This window comes from Mesocricetus auratus, unplaced genomic scaffold (assembly GCF_017639785.1).
Source record: "Mesocricetus auratus isolate SY011 unplaced genomic scaffold, BCM_Maur_2.0 Super-Scaffold_100026, whole genome shotgun sequence".
Taxonomy (NCBI): Eukaryota; Metazoa; Chordata; class Mammalia; order Rodentia; family Cricetidae; genus Mesocricetus; species Mesocricetus auratus.
In genome coordinates, this window is record NW_024429207.1 from 25,587,642 (window position 1) to 25,615,005 (window position 27,364).

The 27,364-nt window shown below is 41.9% G+C and overlaps 1 protein-coding gene and 1 non-coding gene across 8 annotated transcripts; one reads left to right on the forward strand and one right to left on the reverse strand.

Annotated features, from left to right (window-relative positions):
* The first annotated feature begins 121 nt into the window (after positions 1-121).
* Ddhd2 (DDHD domain containing 2) lies at positions 122-26,924 on the forward strand. Of its 7 annotated transcripts, none has more exons than XM_040731764.1 (18): positions 122-630; positions 1,879-1,954; positions 3,188-3,378; positions 5,098-5,187; positions 6,106-6,226; positions 8,702-8,791; positions 11,139-11,274; positions 14,033-14,241; positions 14,489-14,556; positions 16,700-16,822; positions 17,968-18,063; positions 19,293-19,376; positions 19,478-19,633; positions 20,507-20,609; positions 20,719-20,889; positions 22,386-22,581; positions 24,603-24,710; positions 25,027-26,924. In XM_040731764.1, the coding sequence occupies exons 3-17, from the start codon at positions 3,256-3,258 to the stop codon at positions 24,682-24,684; spliced, it is 1,848 nt and encodes a 615-aa protein (XP_040587698.1). In that variant the 5' UTR covers positions 122-630; positions 1,879-1,954; positions 3,188-3,255; the 3' UTR covers positions 24,685-24,710; positions 25,027-26,924. The 7 variants fall into 7 exon arrangements, 6 of the variants coding, with proteins under 6 accessions (XP_040587698.1, XP_040587695.1, XP_040587696.1 ...); XM_040731761.1 differs by having other exon boundaries at positions 402-630; positions 1,729-1,954; XM_040731762.1 differs by having other exon boundaries at positions 403-620; positions 1,729-1,954.
* LOC121134196 lies at positions 12,317-12,418 on the reverse strand. The gene has a single exon (XR_005871236.1). It is a non-coding gene; the product is annotated as a U6 spliceosomal RNA (small nuclear RNA).
* Positions 26,925-27,364: the final 440 nt, after the last annotated feature.

Consider the following 27,364-nt stretch of genomic DNA (forward strand, 5'->3'; position numbering starts at 1 on the left):
GATAGAGGAAGGGAGAGATGGGGAGAAAGGGGGGAGGGAGGAGGAAGAGGAAGGGAGAGAGGAAAAAGTGATGAGGCTGGGAGAGAGAGACTTCGGGGGATACCAGCGCCCTGCAGCCCTCCAGCCTCCTTCATCTTCGTGTGCCCCATCCCCCGAGCCCGGCCCCTGGCGTCGACAGGACCCACTGGGGGTCGGGATGCCCGACTCCCCTCGGGGAAGCGCCGAGCCGCTCCGGAGGGTCCCGAAGCCTTCTCACCGCAGCTCCTCCCACCGCGCCCGCGCCCCACACCGCCAGCGCGTGCCCCGCGCGTGCCCGGCGCCCGGCGCCTGCCCGCCGGAGGAGCTACATCTCGCGCGAGCCCCCGCACATCTCGCGACACTTCGGCGGGTCCTCCCTGGCCTCAGGTCCTAACCCGGCGGCCGAGCAGACTCTGTCAGGCACGCTACTCGCCGCCGCGGCGGGAGCGCAGTGGAGCCCGCGGTGCGGGATTGGGGCGCGGCCGCAGGCTCCGCCCCGCCCGCTCCGCCCCACCCCGCCCAGGGCCGCGAGGTAGGCTGCGGCGGGGACATGCCCCGGCTCCCTCTGCGAGGGCGGAGAGCGCGAGCGGCGGCGCTGCCAGGCGAGTCCAGGTCCGCGGGGGGGCGCCTGGGCTGGAGCGGGCCGGGGGCGGGCTCCGGTGGCCACTGGACCCCGCCGCATCCGTGGGCGGCTCGGCTGCGCTTGTCCGGGGCGCGAGGCCGGGAGCCGAGGGCAGGCCGAGCGAGGGCTCTCCCAGGCGGATAACGGGGAGGCCCGGCGAGCTCAGCTCGGCGGTCCGACCGTGCCCGGTGCAGGGATGCTGCCGCGGCGCATCCGTCTCCCACTCAGAGCTTTGGGTTCCGCTTCCCTGTCTGCAGCGCCAGTCCGCCCGGCACTGGGGTATTGGATCGGGGGAAACTCACCCGCGTTCTTCGTGGAGGGGGTTCCTGAGGTCACCTGTTACTTTTCACCCGGAAACTTGGGCGCCCAGTCTCCGTGCACAACTTGGCTGCAGGCAGAGTTCCTGTTAGGGCGTTAGATGTACCACAGCTCCTGTGGAGGCACACTTGCAGGGTCAGCCAAAATGGTTAAGTGGTTGCTTCTGTTTTCCGTATTTTAGGATTCTAATTATTTATGTAAATGCGTAATGGTGATGTGTCAGAGAGCCTGGCGTCTTAATTAACCAACCCGTTATGATTATATGCCAAACTTGGAAGCAGTAAATTTTCAGCCTTTGGTGCTACGTTTAGGTTGAAAATTGTGGTGGAGTGTCTTGTTGCAGTCCGTTTTGACCGTGTGTATCTTGGGATTTCTGGGTCTGTTAAAGAGTTTATTGTCTGGTCACCCATTTTAGTTTTCTAAGGAGAATTGGGAGCTTCGGTACAGAATGGCGGAGCTGAATATTTTGTTTCCTTCCCCCAAATAATTTTTGTTTTAGTTTATGTAACTTTTCAAAAAATGGTCATGGGGGGGAACTCGTGAACATTTACAGTGTTAATGTATATAATAGTGTTGGGGGCTGCGCATTCCTTTAATCTCAGCACTCGGGAGGCAGAGGCAGGAAGCAGGCTGTTCTCTGTGAGTTCGAGACCAGCCTGATCTACAGAGCGTGTTCTAGGACAGGCTCCAAAGCCACAGAGAAACCCTGTCTCAAAACCAAAAAAAAAAAAGAGGCAAAGTAATTCTGATAGTTTGATTTTGTGCTCTAGAGCGAAATGTCATCAGTGGACTCGAACCAGGAGCACCTGTCTCAGTCAGATCCCTCCCCATCACCAAACTCCTCCAGTTCCTTTGAGCTGATAGACATGGATGTTAGCAGTTTGTACGAACCTGTCTCTTCACATTGGTTTTATTGTAAGGTAATAGATTCCAAGGAGATATGGATTCCTTTCAACTCAGATGATTCCCAACAGCTGGAAGAGGCTCACGGCTCTGGTAAGAAGAAAATGGTGACTTGTGACAAAGATTCTCATCTCTCTCGAGCTAAAAAGTAATGGCCCTTACTGCAGTTGATATTAAAAGTTAAATTTTAGAGGCTTTCCATTTTCATCCTTTTAAAGCTGTGCTAAATTTCTGCATATTTATCCAGCATTTTCTGTAGTCTAGCTTGTGTTTTAGTTTTTACTTAGAAAGTATGTGTATGGAGTAAGGTGTCACATTGCAGAATGAACTAACATGTCATTTGGGGTTTTGTTTTTGGCATTTTTTTAAAGTTTTATTTTACTGAGTTGTATGTTTTTCCCCACTCCCATTTCTTCCACCCCTCCCCCATTTCCTCAAGAGTTCTTGTATTTCTCCTCTTCCTAGAAAATCCATGTCTGTTTCTTAGGGCCCTCTTTGTCACCTAGGTTCTCTGGGTTGTGGCTGGCTGTCCTTTGTTTATGTCTAATATCCACTGATGAGTGAGAACATATTATATTAGTCTTTCTGGGTCTGGGTTACCTCACTCAGGATGGCTTTTTCTATTCTGTCCATTTGCCTACTAATTTCAAGATGTCATTTTTTTTTTTAACCACTGTGTAAATGTACCACATTTTCCTTATCCATTCTTTGGTTGAGGGGCATCTAGGTTGATTCTAGGTTCGGGCTGTTATGAATAATGCTGCTATGAACATAGTTGAGCAAATGTCCTTGTGGTGTGAGTGTGCATCCTTTGGGTATATGCCCAAAAGTGGTATTGCAGGGTCTTGAGGTAGATTGGTTTCCAATTTTCTGAGAAATCTTTCCCCTTCTTCCATATCCTCTCTAGCATAAGCTGTCATCAGAATTTTTGATTTTGGCCATTCTAGTGTGTGTATGTGTGTGAGTACTATTTATGGTATATCATCATGCTTGTCATTAATTTACCTTTTGATCCCTCAAACAAAAACTTGAAAAATCTTTATGAGTATGTATGTATGTATGTATGTATCTGTATGAGTGTCAGTGTGTAAGAGGCATTAATTAGAAAAACTGTTCAGGTGGTATTTTTTTCTTTAAAATATGATTGGTTTTGACATGTGAAAAGTAGTTCATGAGAAAGACAGGAACTATATTCTATTTACTTTTAATATGTAGCTCAGTAGAAACTTTACATTTCACATGATTATTTGGAGTGTAACTTACAATTATATTTTGGGAGAGTTATTTGACATACTGTACTTCATTTTTCTTTTGCAATTCTTATAGGAAAAGAGTGTAATGAGAGAGTTGTTCCCACGGATGGGGGCAGATACGATGTTCATTTAGGGGAAAGAATGCGCTATGCTGTGTATTGGGATGAGCCGCCATCAGAAGTGAGGCGATGTACATGGTTTTACAAGGGAGACAAAGACAATAAATATGTCCCCTACTCAGAGAGCTTCAGCCAAGTTTTGGAGGTATTCCTCTGCTTCTGTTTTACTTACCATCTTTTTTTCATTTTTTCTTCTTCTGTCATTTGTTTGTTTGTTTGTTTGTTTTTAATTCTTCTAACATATTTTGTGTAACTTCCAGGAAAAGTTTGCCTGCTTTTATGTCACACTTTGTGTAATATCTCTTTGCAAGTTTGTGTCAGGGTAAAGTTTTAATTTTAGATTTAAAATTTTATAGATATTGTATTATGCCTTTTAAGTGAAATGTAAATGTTTCCCTAATGATAATTATTGTTAACATTTAAAATATGACCAAAAAAACCCAATCTTTTGACTATTTATTTGTTTATTTGAGTCCTTGCTATTCTAGAGCTTGCTATGTAGGCCAAGATGGCCTCAAACTCAGAGATACCTGCCTTCCTCTGCCTCCTGAGTCCTGGGAATAAAGGCATGCACCATGACGCCTAGCCATTTTTAAGTTTTTTTTCATTTCAATGAGTGAGTGTTTTGCCTGTGTTTAAGTGTACCATATGTGTGCAGTGCCCAAGGTGGTCAGAAGGAGCTGAGTCCTCTGGAACTGGACTTACAGACGGTTGAGAGCTGCCATGGGGGTGCTGGGAACTGAACCCAGGTCCTCTACAAGAGCAGCAAGTGCTCTTAACTGGTGAGCCTTTCTTTAGTCCCAATTTGTATTATTATTGCCCTGAGAAATAATATTGGTTTTCTTTTTTTTAAAGATTTATTTATTTTAGTGTATATGAGTGCTGTCTTCATGTACAACTTTATGTCAGAAGAGGGCATCAATCCCACTATAGGTAGTTGTGAACCACCATATGGTTGCTGGGAATTGAACTCAGGACCTTTGGAAGAGCGGCCAGTGCTCCTGACTGCTGACCCATCTCTCCAGCCCATAATACTGATTTTCTTGAAATGAAATAGAATGTTATTGACACATGTATATGTCATTATGAATAGTGATAGAATTCAAAGTAGTATAAATTTATTTTAGTCTTTAATCTGTTGTTACTTGATTTTGTTTTGTTTCTCGAGACAGAGTTTCACATATCCCAGACTGGCCTCAAACTTAACAGGCAGCGGAAGATGGCTTCAGCTTCTGATACTCCTGCCTCTACCCCGTTGAATTCTGCGACTGCATCACTATACTTGACTTTATGCTTAGCTGGGGATAGGATATGGAACTTTCTTCATGCTAGTCAAGTACTCTATCAATTAAATTGCATCTTTTTTGAGACAGGGTCTTGCTGTGTGTCTCTGGCTGGCTTGGAACTCACCGTGAGACCCAGGCAGACCTCAGATTCATAGTATTTCTCATGTGCTGGCATTACTAGTATAGGAGACCATCTTGGTCATTGTAAAAGAATGTTAATGAGCTGGGAATATAGTTCGATGGTAGAGCCCTTGTCTCATACATGCAAGGCCCTGGATTAATCCCCTAGCACTACACTACCAGGAATTTTAAAATGAATTTGATAAGTTGGAGAATGATTTTCTTACTGGAATTCATCAATAAGTCCAGGTTTAACAAAAATCTCTTAGAAAGTCTAATATAAGAGCCGGGCGGTGGTGGCGCACGCCTTTAATCCCAGCACTTGGGAGGCAGAGGCAGGTGAATCTCTGTGAGTTCGAGGCCAGGCTGGACCGACAGCCTCCAAAACAATACAGAGAAACCCTGTCTCATAAAAACCAAAAAAAAAAAGTCTAATATAAAATGTATTTTATTTTAAGGAAACATACATGCTTGCTGTAACTTTGGATGAATGGAAAAAGAAACTAGAATCTCCAAACAGAGAAATTATTGTATTACACAACCCAAAGGTAAAGTGAAATAAAGCATGTTACTGAGATTAATATCAAAGGTTAATGTATTACTAAGCAAAACCATTGATACATGGTTCTATGGATGCTACACAGGATAACCTTTGGCATAGTTTATGTTAGATTCACTATTACAAAAGATATTAATGCTTAAGTCATTATTCCTTCCATTCAGCTTTTACGTAAGAATTTTCTTCTATTTGTGTATGGTGTGTGTGTGTGTATATGATATGTGTGTGATTTGGGTAAGATGTATGTGTGAATGTGAGTGTGCTTATACAACAATGTGTTGTTGCAGTCAGAAGACAGATTTGAATGTCTGTCTGTCCTGTTCTACCTGAGACAGAGCTCTTCATTGTTAGCTAGTCTCTTATTTCTACCTCCCAGAATCCTGTGTTCTGCATAAGAGACTGGGATTAAGATTCATGTGCTCTTGTGTCCAGCATTACATGGGTTCACATCCTACACTGGATAGCAGTGAGTGCTTAAGCCAATTCCCCAACCCTAAATAATTTTCTCCGGGAACATTATGCCACTATAGGTTAAGAAAACCATCTATATATTAAGTAAGCATGTCTTTCACGTATAGGATTTTTTTTTTAAGTCGTTGTCTCACTATGGAGCCTTGGTTGGCCTTGAACTCACTATGCAGATCGTACTGTGACTCAAACTCACAGAAATGTTTGCCTCTGCCTCCCTAGTGCTGGAATTAAAAGTGTCTGCCACCACTCCTGGCCCATGTATAGTTCATTATTGAAATATCTGTTAGTCCAATGTGTGTTTTCGGAGTTCTCATTTTAGATAGAGGAGTTGTATCTCAAAGCTCCAGTTGAGGTTTGGTTATATGAAAGATGTGTTTTTGTTGTTCAAAACCACAAGTTAATGCAGACTCTGTTGCTCTGGTCTTTTCTGTTTAAGCTCATGGTGCATTACCAGCCAGTTGCAGGGTCTGATGAATGGGGTTCAACCTCCACAGAGCAAGGGCGACCAAGATCAGTAAAAAGAGGAGTTGAGAACATCCCTGTTGATATTCATTGTGGTAATGTGAATCATTTATTTTCTCTTATATTCTGATATGTTGGTTTATTCTTTAAACTGTGGTCCTTTATTCTGTCAAGTTATATCATTTCGAGGCTTAAAAATGGTCTGTAATTATATAGGCTTATTCCAAATTAAGATTAATATCACTTAATCTAAGTTGTTTGGGTTTTCGTTGTTTGTTTTTGACAAAGGGTCTCATGTAGGGTAGGGCTGGTCTCAAACTCATTTGGTAGCTAAGGATAACTGTAAAGTTTTGATACTCCTGCATCATCCCTCTTGTACTGAAAGTACAGATGCACCTTGACTGTGCCTAGTTTATGTGATGCTGGGGATCAGACCTAGGGCTTCCCTGGACGTGGCAGTGCACATCTTTAATCACAGCTCCCGCAGAGGCTAGTGGACATCTGTGAGTTTGAGACTGCCTGGTCTGCATAGTGAGCTCTAGGACAGCCTGTGCTACCTAGTGAGGCTTTGTCTCAAACAAACAGAAAACCTAGGACTTTGTGTGTGCTAGACAAGCATTCTGCCAACTGAAGTGCATCCGGGTGGGGTGAGTGTGCTTGTGTGCGTGCGTGCGTGCGCGCGCGCGCGTGTGTGTGTGTGTGTATGTGTGTGCACTCAGTGCAAGCATGTGAATGGGGAGACCAATAGCTGTGCTCTCTGTCAGTCTCCACCTTATTCCCTGAGACAGGCTCTCACTGAGCCAGACGCCCACTGTTTAGGCTAGTCTGACTGACCAGTGAGCTCTGGGGAATTGTCTCCACTCTCCAGTGGTAGGTTGCAATTATTTGCAGCCATATGCAGATTTTTATGTGGGTGCTGGAGATTGGAATCATGCTTTTGCACTCTTCCAACTAAGCCACCTCCTCACCTCCAGTTTTGGTTTTCTTTTCTTTTGGTTTCTGGTCTCTGAGCCATTTATTTCTCAGAAATACAGAATGTTTCACAAATTTGTGGATTATCCTTACAAAGGGCAATGCTAATCTCTGTACTGAAGTGAACCCTGGCTTTATTGATGTGGGGTCTCACTACGCAGTTCGGTCTGGCCTACTCCAGTGTTCATTTTCCAAGTGCTGGAATCTCAGGCATGCACCACCATCCTCAGCTATTAAATAGTGGGATAACACAAAGATCATTTAAAGTCGTTCCTCATCAAGAAGTCACTGTGTAAGATGAACTGATTTGGTTCCAGTTCTATGAATTTGATTCTGCCTGATTAAGTAGAGATTTATTGTTGGTAATTTCTGTCCTTGATTTTCAGTTAGGGAAAACTTTTTCATAAGAAACTTGATGGCACATATTTAGCTACATTATATAGTGCTTTTTGTCTTGCAGAAGAAATTATTTCTTTCTTGAGCAAAGTCTTAGATTTGTAACTTAAAAGATGAGTTTGAAGCCAGACAAAGGATCTTGAGTTTGACCCATTGTGGGCTTCTTAGTAAATGCCAGGCTAGCTTGCACTTCCTAAAGCACCTCTGTCTCAAAAGTAGAAAATTAACAAGGATTCAGGGCATGATAACTCATGCCTTTAATCCCAGCACTCAGGAGGTGGAGGGAGGCAGATCTCTGAGTTCAAGGGCAGCCTGGTATACAAAGTAAGTTCCAGGATAGTTACAGCTATGTAGAGAGATGCTGTCTCAACTTTCCCTCCTCAGAGGAGATTAACTTAACATTTTAGCCTTTAATAACATGGTAGACATTATTGGGATGATTGGTAAGAGTGGAATAATTAAATGAGAGGAATGTATCTGTTCCCTGGATTTGGTCACTGTACTGTCGCTGTATAGAGCTACATTCTTAGGAAATAAGATGTCTTGAAAGGTTAAAGAGATTTGCTGCATGAAACCTAGTGATGAAGTCTGTTTACTTCCAAATAGTTCAGAAAAATAAATGTGTGTTTACACACCCCAAGAAGAAGGCATAGTAAAATTAATGTGATTATTTTAAAAGTTGGATTTGTAACTGGAATTTGGTGGTCCATGCCTATAATCCTAGCAATTGAGAGGTGGAGGCAGGAGGATCAGTTCAAGGTCAGTCTCAATTCCATATCAGGTTCAGGGTCAGCTAGAGACAGACCCTGTGTCAAAATGAAACACTACAACGAAGCAATTTGGGTTTTTAAAAAGCGAACGGAGTTTCTTTAGAATTCTTTTTCTATAGCTTATAGTTACTTCAAAATAGTTTTAAAACCTGGAAAATATTTCAAGGACCTATTTAAGAATATTTATAACCCTAGCATTCATGAGGCAGATAGGTGGATTGCTGTGAGTTCAAGGTTAGCCTGTCTGACTTAGTGAGTTAGGCCAGTCAGAACTACATAGTGAGACCCTGTCACAAAAAAATTTGAAAATTAATGTACTTTTACTAAGTAGTTAAATATGTGAGTATTCTGTGGCTTTTAAATTATCTCCTTTATTTTATATTTTGTTATATTTATAACATTTCTAATTTTTCTTTTTAATTTTACTTCTAGGGGAACCTTTACAAATAGATCACTTAGTTTTTGTAGTCCATGGGATTGGACCAGCTTGCGATCTCCGTTTTCGAAGCATTGTTCAATGTGGTAGGTCTGCAGAGCATGTAAAATAGATCACTTAAGAATTATCTCCTGTAAGCCAGGATCAAGCATTGCCTTTGGTCTGTTGTCTTAGCTACATAAGAAGATTTGTAGAGCTAAAGGTGGTGACAAGGGAGTGAAGCTTCCCAGCTGAGACCTAAGTGCTAGGAATTTCCAGAGATTAATATTCTTAACTAGTAATCCATGAGTGAGCAAGCTTGTAATCCCTGTGGATTGTGATTTAACCAACCTATTTATAACCAAATTCAGGAGAGCAGCAGAGATGGGAGTTTAAGTAAATAATAGAAACCTACTGCTGGGATTCATACTGTGACAAACCTCAAGCTGTAAGTCATGAATATAATTTAATTTTGAAAGGTGGCATCGTCAAAGCTTGATGGTATTCAAAGTCAACCCACTTGACGGTTCCCTTCTACTCGGCCACGGTTCTGAATCAACTAGAATTATGATCTGCACGGTTAAGGTTAACGTGATAAGAGTGTGGGACAGCAGTGTATTTTTTTAATCTAAAGTATTAGGGGCTCAGCAGTTAAGAGTACTCACTGACTGCTCTTCCTTGGGATCAAGCCTTGGTTCTGGCACCCATGAGGTGGCACACAAACTCTGTAACCACCAGTTAGTTCCAGGGGATCTCATGTCCACTCCTGGCCTCTGCAGGCAATGTGTGCTTGTGGTCCAGACATACAGTCAGGCAAAGCACACATATGAGTAAAATAAAAGTAATAGTTTTGTTTTTGTTTTGAGGCAGAGTCTCACTATATAGCTGTGGTTTCCTGGAACTCTACGTAGACAATGCTGTCCTCAAACTCACAGAGCTCCGCCTGTCTGCCTCTGCCTCCCAAGTTCTGGAATGAAAGACTTGTACCACTATGCCTCGATGAAAATAATCCTTTAAAAAAAATAGTACTGGCTAATGGATGCTTTTAAAAACCAGGAATTTTAGCCGGGCGATGGTGGTGCACGCCTTTAATCCCAGCACTCGGGAGGCAGAGGCAGGCGGATCTCTGTGAGTTCGAGGCCGGGGTGGACCGACAGCCTCCAAAACAATACAGAGAAACCCTGTCTTGTAAAACCAAAAAAAAAAAAAAACAGGAATTTTAACATTTGAGTAGCTGTCTTACCAGTACACTAGCCTATTTCTATTCCAGGAGTATCTGTGTGGGTGTGGGTGTGTGTTTAAACAGTCTCTCCAGCTGGGAGTGGTGGTGCACGATTTTAATCCCAGCATTCAGGAGTTAGAGGCAGGCAGATATCTGAGTTTGAGACTAGTCTAGTCTATAGAGCAAGTTGTAAAATAGCCCAGGCTATATAGAGAAACCCTGTCTCAAAAAGAAGAAAAAAAGAAAAAGAACCTTTTATATATGTAGCCCTGGCTGGCTAGGAATTCATTATGAGGACCCGCTGGCCTCAACTTGAAGAGTTCTGCCTGTCTTTACCTCCTGAATGCTGGCATTGAAGGTGTGAGCTACCACCCCCTTCTGCCTTTTCTTTTTTAGTAAACCTTGACTATTTTTTTATGTTTATTTTTTGTGCATTGGTGTTTTGCCTGCATGTGTGTCTGGATGAGGATGTTGGGTTCCCTGGAACTGGAGTTACAGACAGTTGCGAGCTACCATGTGGGTGCTGGGAAGTGAACCTGGGTCCTCTGGAGGGGTGGACAGTGCTCTTAACCACTGAGACATCCTGCCAGCTCCTCAACTATTTATTTTCAAAATAATTTTTAAACTTTTAAAAATTTCACTTTCTTATTTGTGTGTGTCATATATGACACAGCACATTTGTAGAGGTCAGGGGACAACTTGGAGAAGTAAGCTCTCTTCCTACCATGTGGTGGGTATACAGTCTTCAGACCTGGTGGCAAATGCCACTACTTACTGAGCTAGCCCAGCTAGCTGATGCTGTTTCTATCAAATGCATGTGCAAAAATCAAACAAACAGGAAAACAGCAACACTTAGAGTTAGGGTAAGAGCATGACTATCAGATTCTTGACATGGAGTCTTAAGATTCAAACAAACAGGAAAATAGTAGCACTTAGAGTTAGGGTAAGAACATGACTACCAGATTCTTGACATGGAGTCATGAGATTTAAAAAAAAATTGATGTCATCTTTTCTTTTGGTGAAAAGTTTTATGTGGTAAACCCAAGCCTTTTATTAAATGAACATCTTCTAATTAAATGTCTTAGTTTTTCCTAAACTATTAACTTTGTGTCCAGTCAGTGTGTGTTCTAAGCAAATGTTGTTAGGAAGGGTGCTACTGCATGTTTTGTTGCATCCCGAGTCTATGTATTCATTGCTTTACTGTTGATGCAGAAGTTAATTTTCTTTTCTAGTTAATGATTTCCGAAATGTTTCATTGAACCTGCTACGGACACATTTTAAGAAAGCCCAAGAAAACCAGCAGATTGGAAGAGTAGAGTTTCTTCCTGTCAATTGGCACAGTCCTTTGCATTCTACCGGGGTGGATGTGTGAGTAGTCCCTTATTAACTATGATTATAATATTTTCTGATCATCATTATGCTTAAGGACATCTCTGCTATAGCTGATTATTTATTAAAATAAAATTTTTAGTCAGGTGGTGGTGGCACACACCTTTAATTCCAGCACTCAGGAGACAGAGGCAGGGCGATCTCTGAATTTGAGGCTAGCCTAGTCTACAGAGTGAGTTCCAGGACAGGCTCCAAAGCTACAGAGAAACCCTGTCTTGAAACCTGCCCTCCTCAAAAAAAAAAATAGGCCAGTACCTGAGTATATACACTACTACATACAAATTAACTGATCAGACCTCAGCTTTTAGTGTTGAAAAAGAATAATTTTCCTGCTGGTCTTGGTGACACATCCTAGCACTCAGGAGACAGAGGCAAGTGGAAGTAGATGGATTTCTTTAGTTCAAGGTCAGCCTAGTGTACATACATAGTAAGTTCCAGGACAGTCATGATTACATAGGGGAACCCTGTCTCAAAACACCAAAGCAAACAAACACAAAAACAAGCTTCCCATGAAAGCAGGTCTTTTTGATACTTGAGCTTAGTATTCTTCTTTTTCTTTCTTGTCCTCCCCAACAGCATCCCCACCAACCTCCTCATAATCCTGTAAGGCAGCCATGTCCTCAAGGGCCTCACAAGTGGGTTTTTCTCTCGTGTGTGCTTTCTGTTTTGCAGTTTTGAGAATCAGCCCATAGGATTTACCCATGCCAGACAGGCATTCTATTACGAAGCCACATTCTCAGCCTGGCAGCATTGAGGGCTATTGTTTGTGGATGATGCAGGATTAACTCCTCCTCCCAACACAGCCTTTCTTCTGTATAGCCCGTGCTGACTCTGAAGTCTTGATCCTCATTCCTTAGCGTCCCAGTATTGGCATTATAGATGTGCTGTTCTGCCATGTACAGCTTCAATGTGGAGTTTTATATTTTCTTAATGTCTTAGTATATGGGTGTTTGCCTGCATGTCTTCACCCACTTACTGTTGTAGAAAGGCATGCTTGACATACATCAGATCAAATTTGTGGTAAAAAGTGCTGAATGTTTAAGTTGACATGCCATCTTTGCACAGGGAGCATGTTAATCTTCTCTGTATTATTCTAATTTTAGTATATGTGCTGCAGAAGCAACCACTATATATTTATAAGTTCTTGGAGATGTATCATTAAATGATAGTCAGTCCTCTGTCTTTAGATATCTGGTTAAAGTAAAGAATTGTTCCTGATGTGGTAGCACACGCCTTTAGTCACAGCACTCCGCTTGGAAGGGAGGCTGAAGCAAGTGCAAGGGCAGCATGGTGCACATCGTGAATTCAGGGCATCCAGGGCCTGCAGAGAGACCGGGCCTTTAGTCCCAGCACTTGGGAGGCAGAGGCAGGCGGATCTCTGTGAGCTTGAGACCAGCCTCGTCTACAGAGCGAGTTCCAGGACAGCCTCCAAAACCACAGAGAAATCCTGTCTCGAAAAACAAACAAACAAAAAACCCTGTGTGTATGTACATGCTTGCATGCAGCCACATTCACCATAGTGTACATGTGGTAGTCAGAGGGAATTAATAAATGGTAAAATTAGATGCTACCAAAGAATTATTTTAAAACAATTCTTTATTATTTGCTATCAGTGAATGTTTGATATATGCTTATATACCTACATCCCTGGCTCTGAATTATGACATTTACTTATTTTGTATGCCTACATACTTGAGTGAGGTCTCTGAATATATATTTACTTTTTACACCTATATACCTGGGGTTACTTAAACATTTTGGATAAAAGGAATCACAAGTTTAAGAAACCCTGATATGTTTTTTAAAATATGTACAATTTATTCATTAAATCAATACCATTCAAAATGTACTGCCGTGCATACTACATTCATACACAAAATTCTCAAAGTTTTAATTACTAGTAACTGTTCTTTAGGCCTGATTTGGTAGCAAATGCCTATAATCCTAGCATGTAGGAAGTGGAGGAAGGAGGACCAAGAGTTCAGAGTCATCTTTAGCACATAGCAACTTAAGGTCACTTTAGTCTACATGAGACCCTGTCTCAAAAACCCTTGAAATCCTGGTCCTCCTGCCTAAACTTCTGCAGTGCTGGGGTTGCAGGCATGCCACACCTAGTTTTCAGTGCTTGGTGCATGGTCCTAGGCAAGTGACCTGAGCTGTGTCCTTGTCCATCACAGATGTTAAAAAAATCTTTTATCTATTCTTCGACTATTTTATGTTTGTATTCAATGTATCTTGATGATATTTACTCCGAACACTTCCTTCCACTGCCCTGTAGTCTCCCAACAGATCCTTTCCCACCTTCATGTCTTTTCTGTGTGTCTAACTCACTTACCCCAGGTACCGCTGCCTGATGGAATGACTGATGCTTGTTGGCTTGCTCTTGGGCAGGCTATTATTTTATTTCCTATGTAACCATAACTGCAATGAGTTCAGGGGTGCAACAGCCATTTTATGTGCAGAAGACATCTTTTCTGCCCCCTCTTGTTGTTTCCTAGGCTTTGGAGGTCTTGCTGTAGGTGCCCTAGTAGGGTTGAGCACCCAGCAGTCACCTGTTCTCATCTCTGAATTGACTGCTACCCACTGCAGAAGAGCACCTGTGTGTTTCACTAAACACATTTGTTCAAGCCCTGGCTTGACTCTAAGCTTTAAGAATAAGCTAAATAATAATTTAGAAGCAGCAATGGTCTGGATTTAGGCTTTCTGCTCAAAATAATCTTTTGTTTTTCTCCCTCAGAGATCTGCAGAGGATAACCCTGCCCAGCATTAATCGCCTCAGACACTTCACTAATGATACAATTCTGGATGTCTTCTTTTACAATAGTCCCACCTACTGTCAGACTATCGTGGACACAGTAGCTTCTGAAATGAACCGAATATATACACTTTTTCTGCAGAGGAACCCTGATTTCAAAGGGGGTGTATCCATTGCTGGTCATAGTTTAGGTAACAAATGAATTCCCTGTAGCCAGAGAGGACTATCACATTGTGGTATATAGTGTCTTAATCAGTAACAGATTTGGAGAACTGCAAGTAATCTGTTAATGAAGAATTTTGAAGGGGTTGGAAGGGTGGTGGATACACTGGAAAGTTTCTCTGTTGCTTTTCTTACATTTGTAATTGGCTTATAACTTTTCTGTATAAGAGACAGCCAATGTCTTAGAAATTGTCCCTTCTTCTATTTTACTTATAGGTTCGCTTATATTGTTTGATATCCTAACAAATCAGAAAGATTCTTTTGGGGATATTGACAGTGAAAAGGTAATTTAGAAGTTTAGATAGGTTCTCTTGTAGTATTCCGTACTAAGGATTTTTAACCTTTGTGTTTAGCTGAGTTTAGTCTTATGCCATAATGATATATGTACGTTTATTTTAACAGCTTGGTAATTATCTCTTGTCATTCTTGGGTGATAGAAACAGGACAGTATTTTGCTTCTAGAAATCACTGTCATATTATAAAATAAGTATGGTGTCTTCCTTCTCTTTGTAAATATGCACTTACTAGTGCATGGATAGAGTTGTAGTCACTGAGTTAATTGTAGATTGTGTGCCACAATGTGAAGTCAAGTGGAAGCCAAGGAGAAACATGACGATGAAACCTATTCATCCATCAGCCAAAGTCCCATGAATGTTTTATCATGGTAATAGTGATCTGTGTATTTTATAGACATCATCCATCAGCCAAAGTCCCATGAATGTTTTATCATGGTAGTAGTGATCTGTGTATTTTATAGACACTGTCTTCTATTTTTCTTTTTAAGTGTCCTGTGAACCCTTGGGTTATGAGTTCTTCTAGGACTGGGCTCTGTCTTAGACTGTTTTATCTTTTAGGTATTTATCTTTTATATGTATAGCTGGGTTTTTATATTTTTATCTACATATGAACATTTTGCCTGCATGTTTGTATGCGCATCAGAAGGTGCAAGGTCTTCTGGAACTGATGGTTGTGAGCCACCATGTGGGTGCCAGGAACTGAACTCAGGTCCTCTGGTAGACAAGTGTTCTTTACCACTGAGCCATCTCTCCAGCCCCTGTATAGCTGTTTTGCCTGTATGTATGTATCTACATCATGTATGTGCCTATTGCCCCTGAAGGTCAAAAGAGGGCATCATATCCATGGAACTGAAGTTACAGATGGTTGTAAGCAACCATATGTATGCTAGGAACCAAATCCAGGTTCTCTATAAGAGAGCAAGTGTTAACTGCTGAGTCATCTCTCCAGCTTCCACACCCCTATTTTAAAATGTTTGTGTATAAATGTTTGGCCTACAAGTTTGTCGGTGTGCCACACTTGTGCATGGGCCCTCGCCGGCCAGAAGAGGGCATCAGATCCTGGGAACTGGAGCTGCAGATGGTTGTGAGCTGTCATGTGACTGCTAGGCATTGAACCCAGGTCCTCTGGAAGGGCAACCACTGAGCCTTCTCTCTAGCCCTGTCTGTCTCCCTCCCTCCATCCCTCCCTCTCTCTCTCCCTCCCTCCAGCTAGGGTTTCTTTGTTTACCCCCTGCTGTCTTAGAACTAGTTCTATAGACCAGACTGACCTTGAACTCATGGAGATCCACTTGCTCCTGCCTCCTGAGTGCTGGAATTAAATGTGTGTGCCATTACCCCCTGGCCTGTTTTATTTCTTAAATTATGTTTCTTTAATAAGAGCTCAGTAAAGGTTTGCTAATGATGATAGAGTGATGGGAGATGCCATTCTGTAAATCTGTCTCTCATTGATTGTTGAATAAAGCACTGTTGGCCAATAGGGAAGTAAGATAGGTGGGATTAGGAGTCGAGCAGGATTCTGGGAAGGAGAAACACAGGGAGTCACGATGTAGCCGCCATAGGGGTAAGAAGTCTGGACCCTTTCTCCCGTAAGAGAAATACTTAGATTAACAATTATGGAGTAAATACTTATGTCAGAGATAGCCAATAAGAAATCAATCAAACGGCCAACAGCTTCATAATTAATAAAGCCTCCTGTATGTTCATTTGGGACTGATGTGGCTCTGGAACCAGGCTGGTGGGAAGGGTTCTCTCTACAATAGAGAATATTTGATATTAATTTAAAAATACATTTTTGCTTGGTATGGTGGTGCATGCCTTTAATCCCAGCACCTGGGAGGCAGAGACAGGTGGATCTCTGAGTTTATGGCCAGCATGGTCTACATGGTGAGTTGTAGGACAGGGAGGGCTACACAGAGAAACCCTGTTCAAAAAACAAAATTGGAGGTCTGCCTTACTTACATAGTAAGAGACCAGCCTAGACCTAATGAGACCTTGCCTCAAAAACAAAGTATTTAATGATAAGATTCATTATTGTGAATATCTTATATAATAATTTCAAATTATTAAATAGTATTACTAAAGGAAACTAAGTGAATTTTGTGAATAATAGGCTTTATGATACAATTTTTAGGGTTCATTAGGAACTATTGAGGATCAAGGAGATGTGCCGACATTAGAAGAGGATCTGAAGAAACTGCAGCTCTCTGAGTTCTCTCCTGTCTTTGAGAAAGAGAAAGTTGATAAAGCAGCCCTGGTAAGAAGGCTTTATGTATTTTTTTATGTATTTGATTTTTCCAGACAGGGTTTCCCTGTATTACTTTGGAGACTGTCCTGGAACTCGCTGTGTAGACCAGGCTGACCTTGAACTCACAGAGATCTTCCTGGTCTCTGCCTCCTGAGTGCTGGGATTAAAGGCATGTGCCAATGCCCAGCCCAGCTTTAAATTTTATACCAAGCCATCTTCAGTATTTTTATCTCTATCGTGTTTACCAAGAACATGCCCTTTGGAAGCTTTTTACTTATAAATATTTCACCACTAATGATGACCCTTAGCATTGTTTATCTGCTTTTTATCATATAAAGAGGTCAAGGTTCAGATGAGCCATGTTGATGTGCACATGTAATAACGTGTAACCTAAAGCAGGCTAAGCTCAGAGAAAGCGTGGGGTAAGAGCTAGCCCTGGCGTGACACAGTAACTTTCCTAACTCTTATTTTCTGTTACAGGTAAATATATGTATCCTTGGTATTTTCTTTTCCTCATTTGTCTTGTGTTTTTTCTGGTTTGTAATGCATTTGTTCACTTAGCTGTTACTTAATAACTGCCTACTATGAGCAGGCATGGGCAACTGGGTGCTTGTGAGATGGTCCTCTTCACTGACTTCAGTGTTGGCTGTCTAGGGAAGGTACATTAATTACACATTATTTAATTACAGTTATATTAAGAACTGATAAGGAAAAGTACACAGTGGTGTAAGAATGCAAAAGAAAAGGAAGGCCTTCCCCACTGAAATGAGTAGCACTTACACTGAGGTTTTGATGTTAATCTATTATGTTAGACTTCTTTGTTGGCCAAATGTTCTCACAGCTTCTGTCCATCAGGAGGGGTACAATCCTGAGAAACTGACATCTAAATGGCCATCGTTTTAGTTCTTTTTTATATAATATTCTATTACAATCATATTGACAGTGTAGTTTTTACTAATACTTCTATTCTTTATAGTTTATTTTATGATTAATACAACTTTCTTTCTCAATGTTCCTTGCGCATTATGCCTTTGGGAGCCAGATCAGTATAGAACCAAGAAGAAGAGTGACTCCTTTAAGTGTCTACAGCATTTGATTTTATTTTGCCTAAAAATTTAAAAACAAAGCAAAACTGTTTTGTGTTCTATGCCTAGGCTTTATGTACAGAAAAAGATCTTCAGGAAATGGGAATTCCCTTAGGACCAAGAAAGAAGATACTAAACCATTTCAGGACCAGAAAAAATTCAATGGTTTGTCTCTAATATAGCTTAGTGGGGTGAGACAGTTTTTTTGACAGTGATCGTAAATCCTTATGCTTTGTGAGATATATTCTCTGCTATCCAAACAAATGATTTTGTTTATTTTCCATACTGGGGATTAAATCCAGGACCTCACACTTGCTAGGCAAGTACTTTAAAACTAAACAATATCTCTATTACTCTTTTGCTTTTTATTTTGAAACAGAGTCTCAGATAAGTTGCCCTGGCTGGTTTTGAACTCACTCTGTAGGCCAGGGAGACTTCAGTTTGAACTTGAGATCCTCCTGCCCCAAGCCTCCCAAGTAACTGGGACTATAGACCTGCACCACCAAGCCCAGATCCAGTTTCATTTTGCTTTATGTATTGTTGAAACAAGATTTCCCTGGGTTATTTAGTCTATCCCCAAACTCCTGGGCTTTAATTGAATTAAAGGTGTGTGCCACCATATCTGCTAAGACCCAAGTCTTGATTCAGTATTTATATTCAACACCCAGAGAGACCCTGGATTTGCCTTGATTACAGAGGCGCATACTTTATAGAGTTTAGCAACAATACTCTACTGTTATCTGTCATGCCTGCCTGAGATTTCAGTGCTGCTGATATAGGTGTGTATAGCCCCCATCATTTATTTATTTATTTATTTATTTATTTATTTATTTGTTTGTTTGTTTGTTTGTTTATTTGTATTTCTTTGAGACATGGTCTCACTGTGTAGTACTAACTGGCCTAGAACTCAACAGTAGATCAGGCTGGCCTTAAACTCAGAAAGATAGGCCTGCCTCTAACTCCTCCCAAGTGCTGAGGTTAAAGGTGTCCTCCACCAAGCCCAGAAATTATTTTTAAAGATTTGTTTTTGTTTTATGTGTTTGCCTGCATGTATGTCTGTGTACACTTGCATGCCTGGTGCCCATGGGGATAGAAGGACATTGGACCCTCTGGTACTGGAGTTACAGACAGCTTTAAGTTGTCATGTGGATGCTGGGAATCGAACCTGGGTCCTCTGGAAGAGCAGGCAGTCATCTTACTACTGAGCCACCTCTCCAGCCCCACTTACATTATTGTAAAGCACGAATGGGATGTCAGTTCATGTGAGACAACTATTAGTTTGAAGGACTCTACTTAAAATTATTGGTTCTACTTTGAAGCTTTTCCTTTGACATTAGCAGCTAGTTCCAGTGGATACTATCTCCACATAGCTATTTTTTAAAAATTCTTTTTAGGGTGTTAATAGACCAGCCACATCTGCTTCAGAGGTAAACAGCCCCAAGGAAAATGGTGACTATCTGGATGTTGGCATTGGGCAGGTAAATATACTCTTTGGTTTTTGTTTTAACTACTACTAGTCATACGGTAGGAACAGGTAAGACTCACTGTTAATGAGAAATACCTTTTTTCCTCCTTCCAGGTGTCTGTGAAATATCCCCGGCTCAACTACAAACCAGAAATATTCTTTGCCTTTGGATCTCCTATTGGAATGTTTCTTACTGTCAGAGGATTAAGAAGAATTGATCCTAATTATAAATTTCCCACGTGCAAAGGTTTCTTCAATATTTACCATCCTGTAAGCACTGAATAGCTACTATATGGTTTTACCTAAATACTAGGATTTCTTAGCAAACAGCATATAATTTTGTATTATATTGATTTGCTTTTTCTGTATTATTCTTTAGTTAACTAGACAGTTGGTAGTGCTAATTAGGAAGAAGCAATTAGGAGCTGGTGGTGGCACCCACCATTAATCCCTGCACTCAGGAGACAGAGGCAGGCAGATCTCTGAGTTTGAAGTTAGCCTCATCTACAGTGTTGAGTTCCAGGACAGCCAGAGATATACAGAGAAACCCTATTGAAGAATCAGAACAAAAACAAAAACCCAAAAACAAAATAAAAGAAAAGGAAGTAATTAGAAGAACTGCCTATTTGTGTGTCGGCCAGAGTACCTTGGGTACCATTTGTCAGGTACAGCCCATCTTGCCAAGCAGGCTGGACTGGCCAGCCAGTGAACCCCAGGGATGTGTCTGTCTCAGCTTCCTCAGTGCTGGGATTTACAAGTGTTTGTCCTTACATCCAGTTTTTTGTTTTGTTTGTTAAATACAGGTTCTAGGAATCAGATTCAGGCCCCTGTGCTGCAGGCCAAGCACTGTGTTGACTGAGTCATCTTCCAGCCCATAACTATACCTTTTTACAAAATAAATGTAATTATTTTTGCCTAAGATATGTAGTTCCGGGGCTGGAGAGATGGCTCAGTGGTTAAGAGCACTGGCTGCTCTTCCAGATGTCCTGAGTTCAATTCCCAGCAACCACATGGTGGCTTACAACCATCTACAATTCAATCTGGTGCCCTCTTCTAGCATGTAGACAGAACACTGTGTATGTAGTTCCTCGGACTGTCTTCTTTATTAGGGATAAATACTTAGCTGTTACTTTTTCTATGTAGTTTGATCCTGTGGCATATAGGATTGAACCAATGGTGGCCCCGGAAATAGAATTTGAGCCAATGCTGATCCCGCATCATAAAGGCAGGAAGCGGATGCACCTAGGTGAGTGTCTAGAACTCGATTCTGTGAGTATAAACTAAATGGGATCAATTCTTTTCTTTGCTGGGCCTTAAACCCCACATCATGTAGCATCCTTTATTCGCTGTTTCAGAACTGAGAGAGGGCTTTACCAGGATGAGTATGGACCTGAAGAACAACTTGCTGGGTTCGCTGCGGATGGCCTGGAAGTCTTTCACCAGAGCTCCATACCCTGCCTTACAAGCTTCAGAGACAGCAGAAGAAACCGAGGCAGAACCTGAATCAAGTTCAGAGAAGTCCAGTGGTGAGTGACACTGTCTAGAGATTACCTGAGGAGGAGTGCCATGCTGTGTTTTTCCCAGAGCCGCCTTTTCTTTCTTTCCCCTTTAATTATGTAGAATCCATTCTATGAGTCATAGGTGTCCTTGAACTATGCTAACTTTCCTGTCATCTCTTCTTGGGGGAAGGGAGTGTTGAGACAGGGTTTCTCTGTGGCTCTGGAGGCTGGCCTTGAACTCGTGATCCTTCTGCCTCTGCCTCTTTCAGCAGATCCTACCAGCATATGTAACCACAACTGGCTCCTATCATTTTAATAGCTAAAAATTATAGGGAAATACTACATGAGTAAAATGTCAAGAGAAACCATTAACTACTCTTGAAAACATTTCTCACTTTGGATTTGGGAATGATATTAAATGCCTACTCTGTACTGGGCTTCGTGACATATCTTTAATCCCAGAACTCGAGAGGTAGAAGCAGTTAATCTCTGTGAGTTTATTGCTAGCTTGGTCTATGGAATGAGTTTTAGGACAGCCAAGGCCACAAGCCTATTCTGTGAGTACGTACTTTAAAAACAATTGTGTGTGTGCTTGTGTGAATGTATGGCATGTGTGTATAGCTGCCATTGGAGTCCAGAAGAGGGCATTGGATCCTCTGGAAGATCAGCAAGTGCACTTAATGGCCCAGCCAACCCTCCAGCCCTGTGTTTGTTTTTTTTTTTAAGACATTTTTTCTCTTATGATTGTGTGCATGCTTGAGTGTGTAAAAATGTGCACCAAATGTATGCCTGATGCCTTCAGGGGCCAGAGTCACTGGATCCTCTGGTATTGGTATTATTGGGGGGGGGGTTGTAACCTACCTGATACAGATGCTGGGAATTAGACCTGAGTCATTTATTTGCAGGAGCAGCAATTGCTGAACCATTTCTTCAGCCCCAGTAGCTAGCTTTATAAGATGAGTTTGTGTGTCTTTGTATCCGTTTTCTTTCTATTGCTGAGAACTACCTTAGTTTATAAAATTCAAGACACATGACTTACAGGTGTACAGGTGATGAGATGTATTGTTCAAAAGAAGAAATTGAACAAAATTAGTATGGCTTGAGCTTTAAAGGAATTGAGAGGAAGAACACAGGAGAGAGCTCTCTGAGCAGAATAGCTCATCATAGGGTAAACATGGGATCTGAGGGAGTGCTGAATCTCGTGTGTGTGTGTGTGTGTGTGTGTGTGTGTGTGTGTGTGTGTGTGTGTGTGTGTGTGTGTGTGTGTGTGTGTGTACATACATACATGTGGAGGCCAGAGTGTCTTCTGTCTTTCTCTACCTGAGTTTATTTAGGCAGGGTCTCTCACTGAACCTAGCAAGCCCCAGGGATCCTCCTGTCTCTGCCTCCCTAGTGTTGGGATTACAGGAGTGTGCTACGTTGGCCAGCTTTTTATGTGGGTGTCTGGTGTTGGTGATTGGAACTTTCTTCGTCATTCTTGGAGGGCAAGCGCTTAGCCAACTCCACTGAGTCGTTGTCCCTAGGCCTGTGCTTAGGTTCTTCTGACTCTTCTCACCCAGAAGTTAACACAGAAGAGACGCCTGTGGAAGTTAAAGAAGACCTACCAATCAATGTGGGCATGCTGAATGGTGGCCAGCGCATTGACTATGTGTTACAGGAGAAGCCCATTGAGAGTTTCAATGAATACTTATTTGCTTTACAAAGCCATCTATGCTATTGGTAAGTGTTAAATGCTTTTTGTGTTGTATCTTTATCTAGTCTTCCTTCAGCTCCGACAGAGTTGTGTCTGGTCTCAGAAGTACTGGCACCCATCCTCACCCAGGTAGCTCTGGCCTTTAAGATGCATCTTTTAGACGAGTGGAATTGCTCATGCCTGTAACCCCAGCATCCGTGACACTAAGTCTGGATTTGAGTGGAGGCAGCCTGAGCTCCCCACTGAAATCTTCCTCCCCATCCCCCCAAGGGAAAAAAACCCATCTAAAAACATTTACAATAGCTAAGGCACAATTATATTATTAAATATAATTAATTGCCAGGTAGAATATAGATCAGAGTATTGGTGATAATTTGTATAACAATTTTCATCACCCACGAGACAGAAATAAAGCTAGAAAAATAAGAGTGGGCACAGAAAAGTGTTTTGAAAAGATGCTCACCTGTAATCCCAGTATGCTAGAGACCAGGGCAGGAGGAGTGTTATGAGCTTGGTTTTGTTTTTAATGTTCTGAGGAATTTCTCTATGGAAATTATCTGGCATACTCACTGTCACCCTATGTGGGAAATAAAATAACTAAAACTCAACAAATTCAGTCATTGTAAGGAGCTAAAATAATGCTCTTAAATGTGTTCTGTTTAAATTCAATTATTGGGCAGTGGTGGTACATGTGTTTAGTTCCAAAGCATTCAGGTCAGAGAGGCAGATGGATCTGTGTGAGTTCAAAGCCAGACTTGGTCTGCAGAGCAAGGTACAGGACAGCCAGGCTACACAGAGAAACCCTGTGGTGGGCGGGGCTCGGCGGAGACGACACAGGGATGGGACGGGACAGTACAGACAGATGGATGAACGACACACAAACCATTTAATTATGTCACTTCTCTTGCTCAGGTCATCAGTCTTGGTGGCATGCACGTTTACAGCTGAGCCATCTCACTGACCCTGCTTGTTTGCTTATTAGAACATTAAGCTCATTTAAAAACTGTCTTTAGAGCTGGAAATGTTGGTGCATGCCTGTATCCCAGGACCTGAGAGACGGAGGGGGGAGGGCCAGGAGCTCAAGGCCGTAAGCTACTATGTTTTTAATTTGAGGGCAACCTGAGCTACATGAGACCCTGTCTCAAAACCAAAAAGCTAGACCAAAAAGAACGGCCCTCCTAATGTGGATTAAACTCTGAGTGGGTTGAAATTCAAAGGAAATAGGTTTTTAAAAAGCACTTCCTTCCTGGCACCACCCTGTGCCTCCCAGTGCTGGGGTCCGAGGCATGGGTCAGCATGCTTTGCTAGTGTCTTGTCCCCATCCCTGAAGTACATAGTCCATTCTGGTATTTTATACTTTTGCCTTTTTTCTTTTGGTTTTTCGAGACAGGGTTTCTCTGTAGCTTTGGAGCCTATTGTGGAGCTCAGTCTTTAGACCAGGCTGTGCTCGCCTAGAATTCAGAGAGATCCACCTGTCTCTGCCTCCTGAGTGCTGGGATTAAAAATGTGCACCACCTTGCCTGGTTTATATTCTCGTTTTTACATGTAAATCTGGATTCATTTCAAATTTAGTCTTACATAGAATGGATTTAGGGTTTCTTTTGCTGTAGTAAAACTCATGAACAGAAGCAACTTGAAGAGGTCCAGGTTTATTTCAGTTTACAACTCTTAGGTCACACTTCCTTTGAAGGAAGTCAGGTTAGGAACTCAGGGCAGGAGTCTGGAGATGGAACTGAAACAGACACCATGGAGGGAAGTGTAGGACCTAACCTTTTCCTGCTTCCAGATCCCCTTCCTAACCGTGCATCTCAAATAGTAGGGCGATGTTGGTGCACGTCTTTAATCCCAGCACTCAGGAGGCAGAGGCAGGGGATCTCTGAGTTTGAGGCCAAAATGGTCTACAGAGTGAGTTCCAGGACATCCAGGGCTATTTCACAGAGAAACTCTGTCTTGAAAAACCAAACCAATCTATGGTATTTATATAGATAAATGAAAAGCATATGGCACCAGATTGTCCCATCTCTTCTCAATTTTTTTTCCTACACAGGGAATCCGAAGATACAGTATTGCTGGTTCTCAAAGAGATCTACCAAACCCAGGGTATCTTCCTTGATCAGCCTTTACAGTAAAAATGGCCCGTCTGTGGCTGCTTAATGTAAGTTTTCAATGCAGTGTAGTGTTTACATGTGAGCATGATAGAAAGGAATCGTGAGGCCTCAAGCTTTTATACAGATCTGTATGTGATCTAGGGTAATACTCACTTCGAGGACTGGTTAAAACTCATAGGAAGTATCCAGTCACCCACTTAGGGATTAGTGACTATTTTACCTTGTGCTTGGGATCCTGAGATACAGCATGCTCAGCCTTCCAGATAGGAACCTGGAAAGTCTGTTAGACAGCACCATTCTCTGTGGTGCTGGCTACCCTCAGCTTGAATGGCCTGGTGACTCTTCTCCCACTTTCCCCTGTAGATGGACACTGAGGGACCCTCTCCTGAGAACCCACAGGCCTGTTGCTGCAGCTCTCTTCCCAGCCACGCCCTGTCCTGCATGTTGCCTGCTGCTTACTCCACAGAATCGTTAGAAGATAATGAGTGAAAAGCAAAAGCAAGATCATTGCTTCGTAAGGACACTCGCTAGTTTTTGTAGCTAAGATGTTTACATCTTTTAATGTTTTAACAGCAGTGCTTCCTTATTAATTACATGGAAAAGAATACAGTCTGTTTAGGGGGGCTTAGACAAATTATAGAGAGGTTTACTCATTTCTTTAGAAGGCGGACCAGTTTGGGTGTGTATTAAGATTTAGAGGTACTTAGGGGTCCAGTCTTTTGTGTTCTCTGCACTGGAAGGCTAAGCATAAATGGATATGGACATAGCTATTTTTTTAAGCCAGCGTTTCTTTCCTGTGTGTATTGTATGGAGCTATGACTATAGCTTACTAAAAATATAGCTTGCTCTGAACACTGTCAGCTAGGTTTATTATAGGAATCACTGGTACTGTGTTGTTTTTACAACTGCTTCAGCTTCTGTAAATGTGAAGATTGAATGCCCTTTATACCATATTCCAAACTGGGGGTTAGATCTGAATAAGGTATTTGATAATACATTTGAAGGTGAAGTTGTAAGATTTGGTCAATTATATGGCCATTCGCAACTGTTCATGTTGTAAATGAGGTCTTTTAGTAGCACAAACTTAAGTCTCCTGCTACTTCCGGTTGAGTAAAGGAAGTATCTCTATGTAAACATTGCCTTCCAGGGTGTCCAAGGTCAAAATGTTTACTTAGTTGAGCATGCAGGTTAGCCAGGGAAAGATATATTCGGAAAGAAAACCCTATTTCCGGGTCTGAGGAGCAACTGTGTGCGCTCTTAGCTGAATCTGGCAAAATTAAGGTAGTTATCTCGAGGAATACGAGTGGTTGTGTGCGTTTCTCCCAGGGATCTGCTCGGCTTTAGGCTTTCCCGTCAGCATGTGCTGTCATCTTCCTTCTCCATGATAGTCCTTTATGCTCCTCAGACCAACTCCTCAGGTTCCCACGGGCCTCTTAGAGAGTGGCAGGGTGTTTTGATTTTTGTCTTTGTTTTTCTTTCTGTAAACCTATCATGGTATCCAGGAGTTCTACATTTAATATTCACTGAAACCATCCCTTAGCAGCGGTCTGTACTCCTTTTGTCCAGAAGAGAGAAGAGGTTAGTCACTGTGTCCTGGAGGTTACGGAGGCAAGCACAGGACACACTCAAGCCTGGCTTTCCCTTTCTCGCTTATGGATAATGCTGGAAAAGCAAGCTACTGAGAAATGCCAGGTGTATGGAATACTTTTTTTTAAACAATGTCTCTTGAGTAGGAATTATTGAGAATTAAGTAGACTAATTAAATACTAAAGGGATTTTGTCAAGTTGCTGTCTTCAAATTTGTTTACTCTTGTTCATAGAATTGTTATGACTTAAGAGTAAACCAAAGTACAACCAAGAGTGAGTTCTTGTAACCAAAGATGGGGGCGGCTTGGCCCTGGAGAGCGGATAGAGCCCCGTGCTGTGGCAGTCCAGGCATACAGTAAGAAAGAGCCTGACCCCCACCATCTGCCTGCGGGGTTTCTCACACAATGAGTAGGCAGTGAGGCGCTGTGTGTAGCTGTACGGTATTCGCCCTGCACCATTTGAATCACGTGCAATCTCTTGATTGAGGCTGTTTTTTCAACTCTAGCATAACAGCAATTTTGTCCAGATTCCTGGCTGCAGTTAGTGAGTCCGTTTCAAGGGAAATGAATAGCACCGATTACCTTTCTGATATTTTGCACTTTTGAAATGTTTGTTTTATATGTAATTATATTTAAGACTTTAGTAAATGCTGAAATAAAACTATTGACCAGTTACTTACTTTCATGTGGCCTTATTTGTCATCAAGAAAAAAATCAGTATAGTAGCCATTTTATCTTTTCTTATGCTAAACTCAAAAATTTTAGGCAAATAACTAATATGTAAGTTATTTTCTCTTGACTAATGTTTTCATTGTCATGGAGACATAATAGCTTAGAATTTAAAGAATGGCAGTTATAAGTGTGTCTGTAAATACAGAAAACAGAGCGTATTAGTATCTACAATTAGCTTGTACAACATATACCACATAAAGCAGATGAAAATTCAGTGTTGATCTCCTAGACCCCAAATGGTTCTTTTTTTTTTTTTTTTTTTTTGGTTTTTTGAGACAGGGTTTCTCTGTGGCTTTGGAGGCTGTCCTGGAACTAGCTCTGTAGACCAGGCTGGCCTCGAACTCACAGAGATCCGCCTGCCTCTGCCTCCCAAGTCCTGGGAT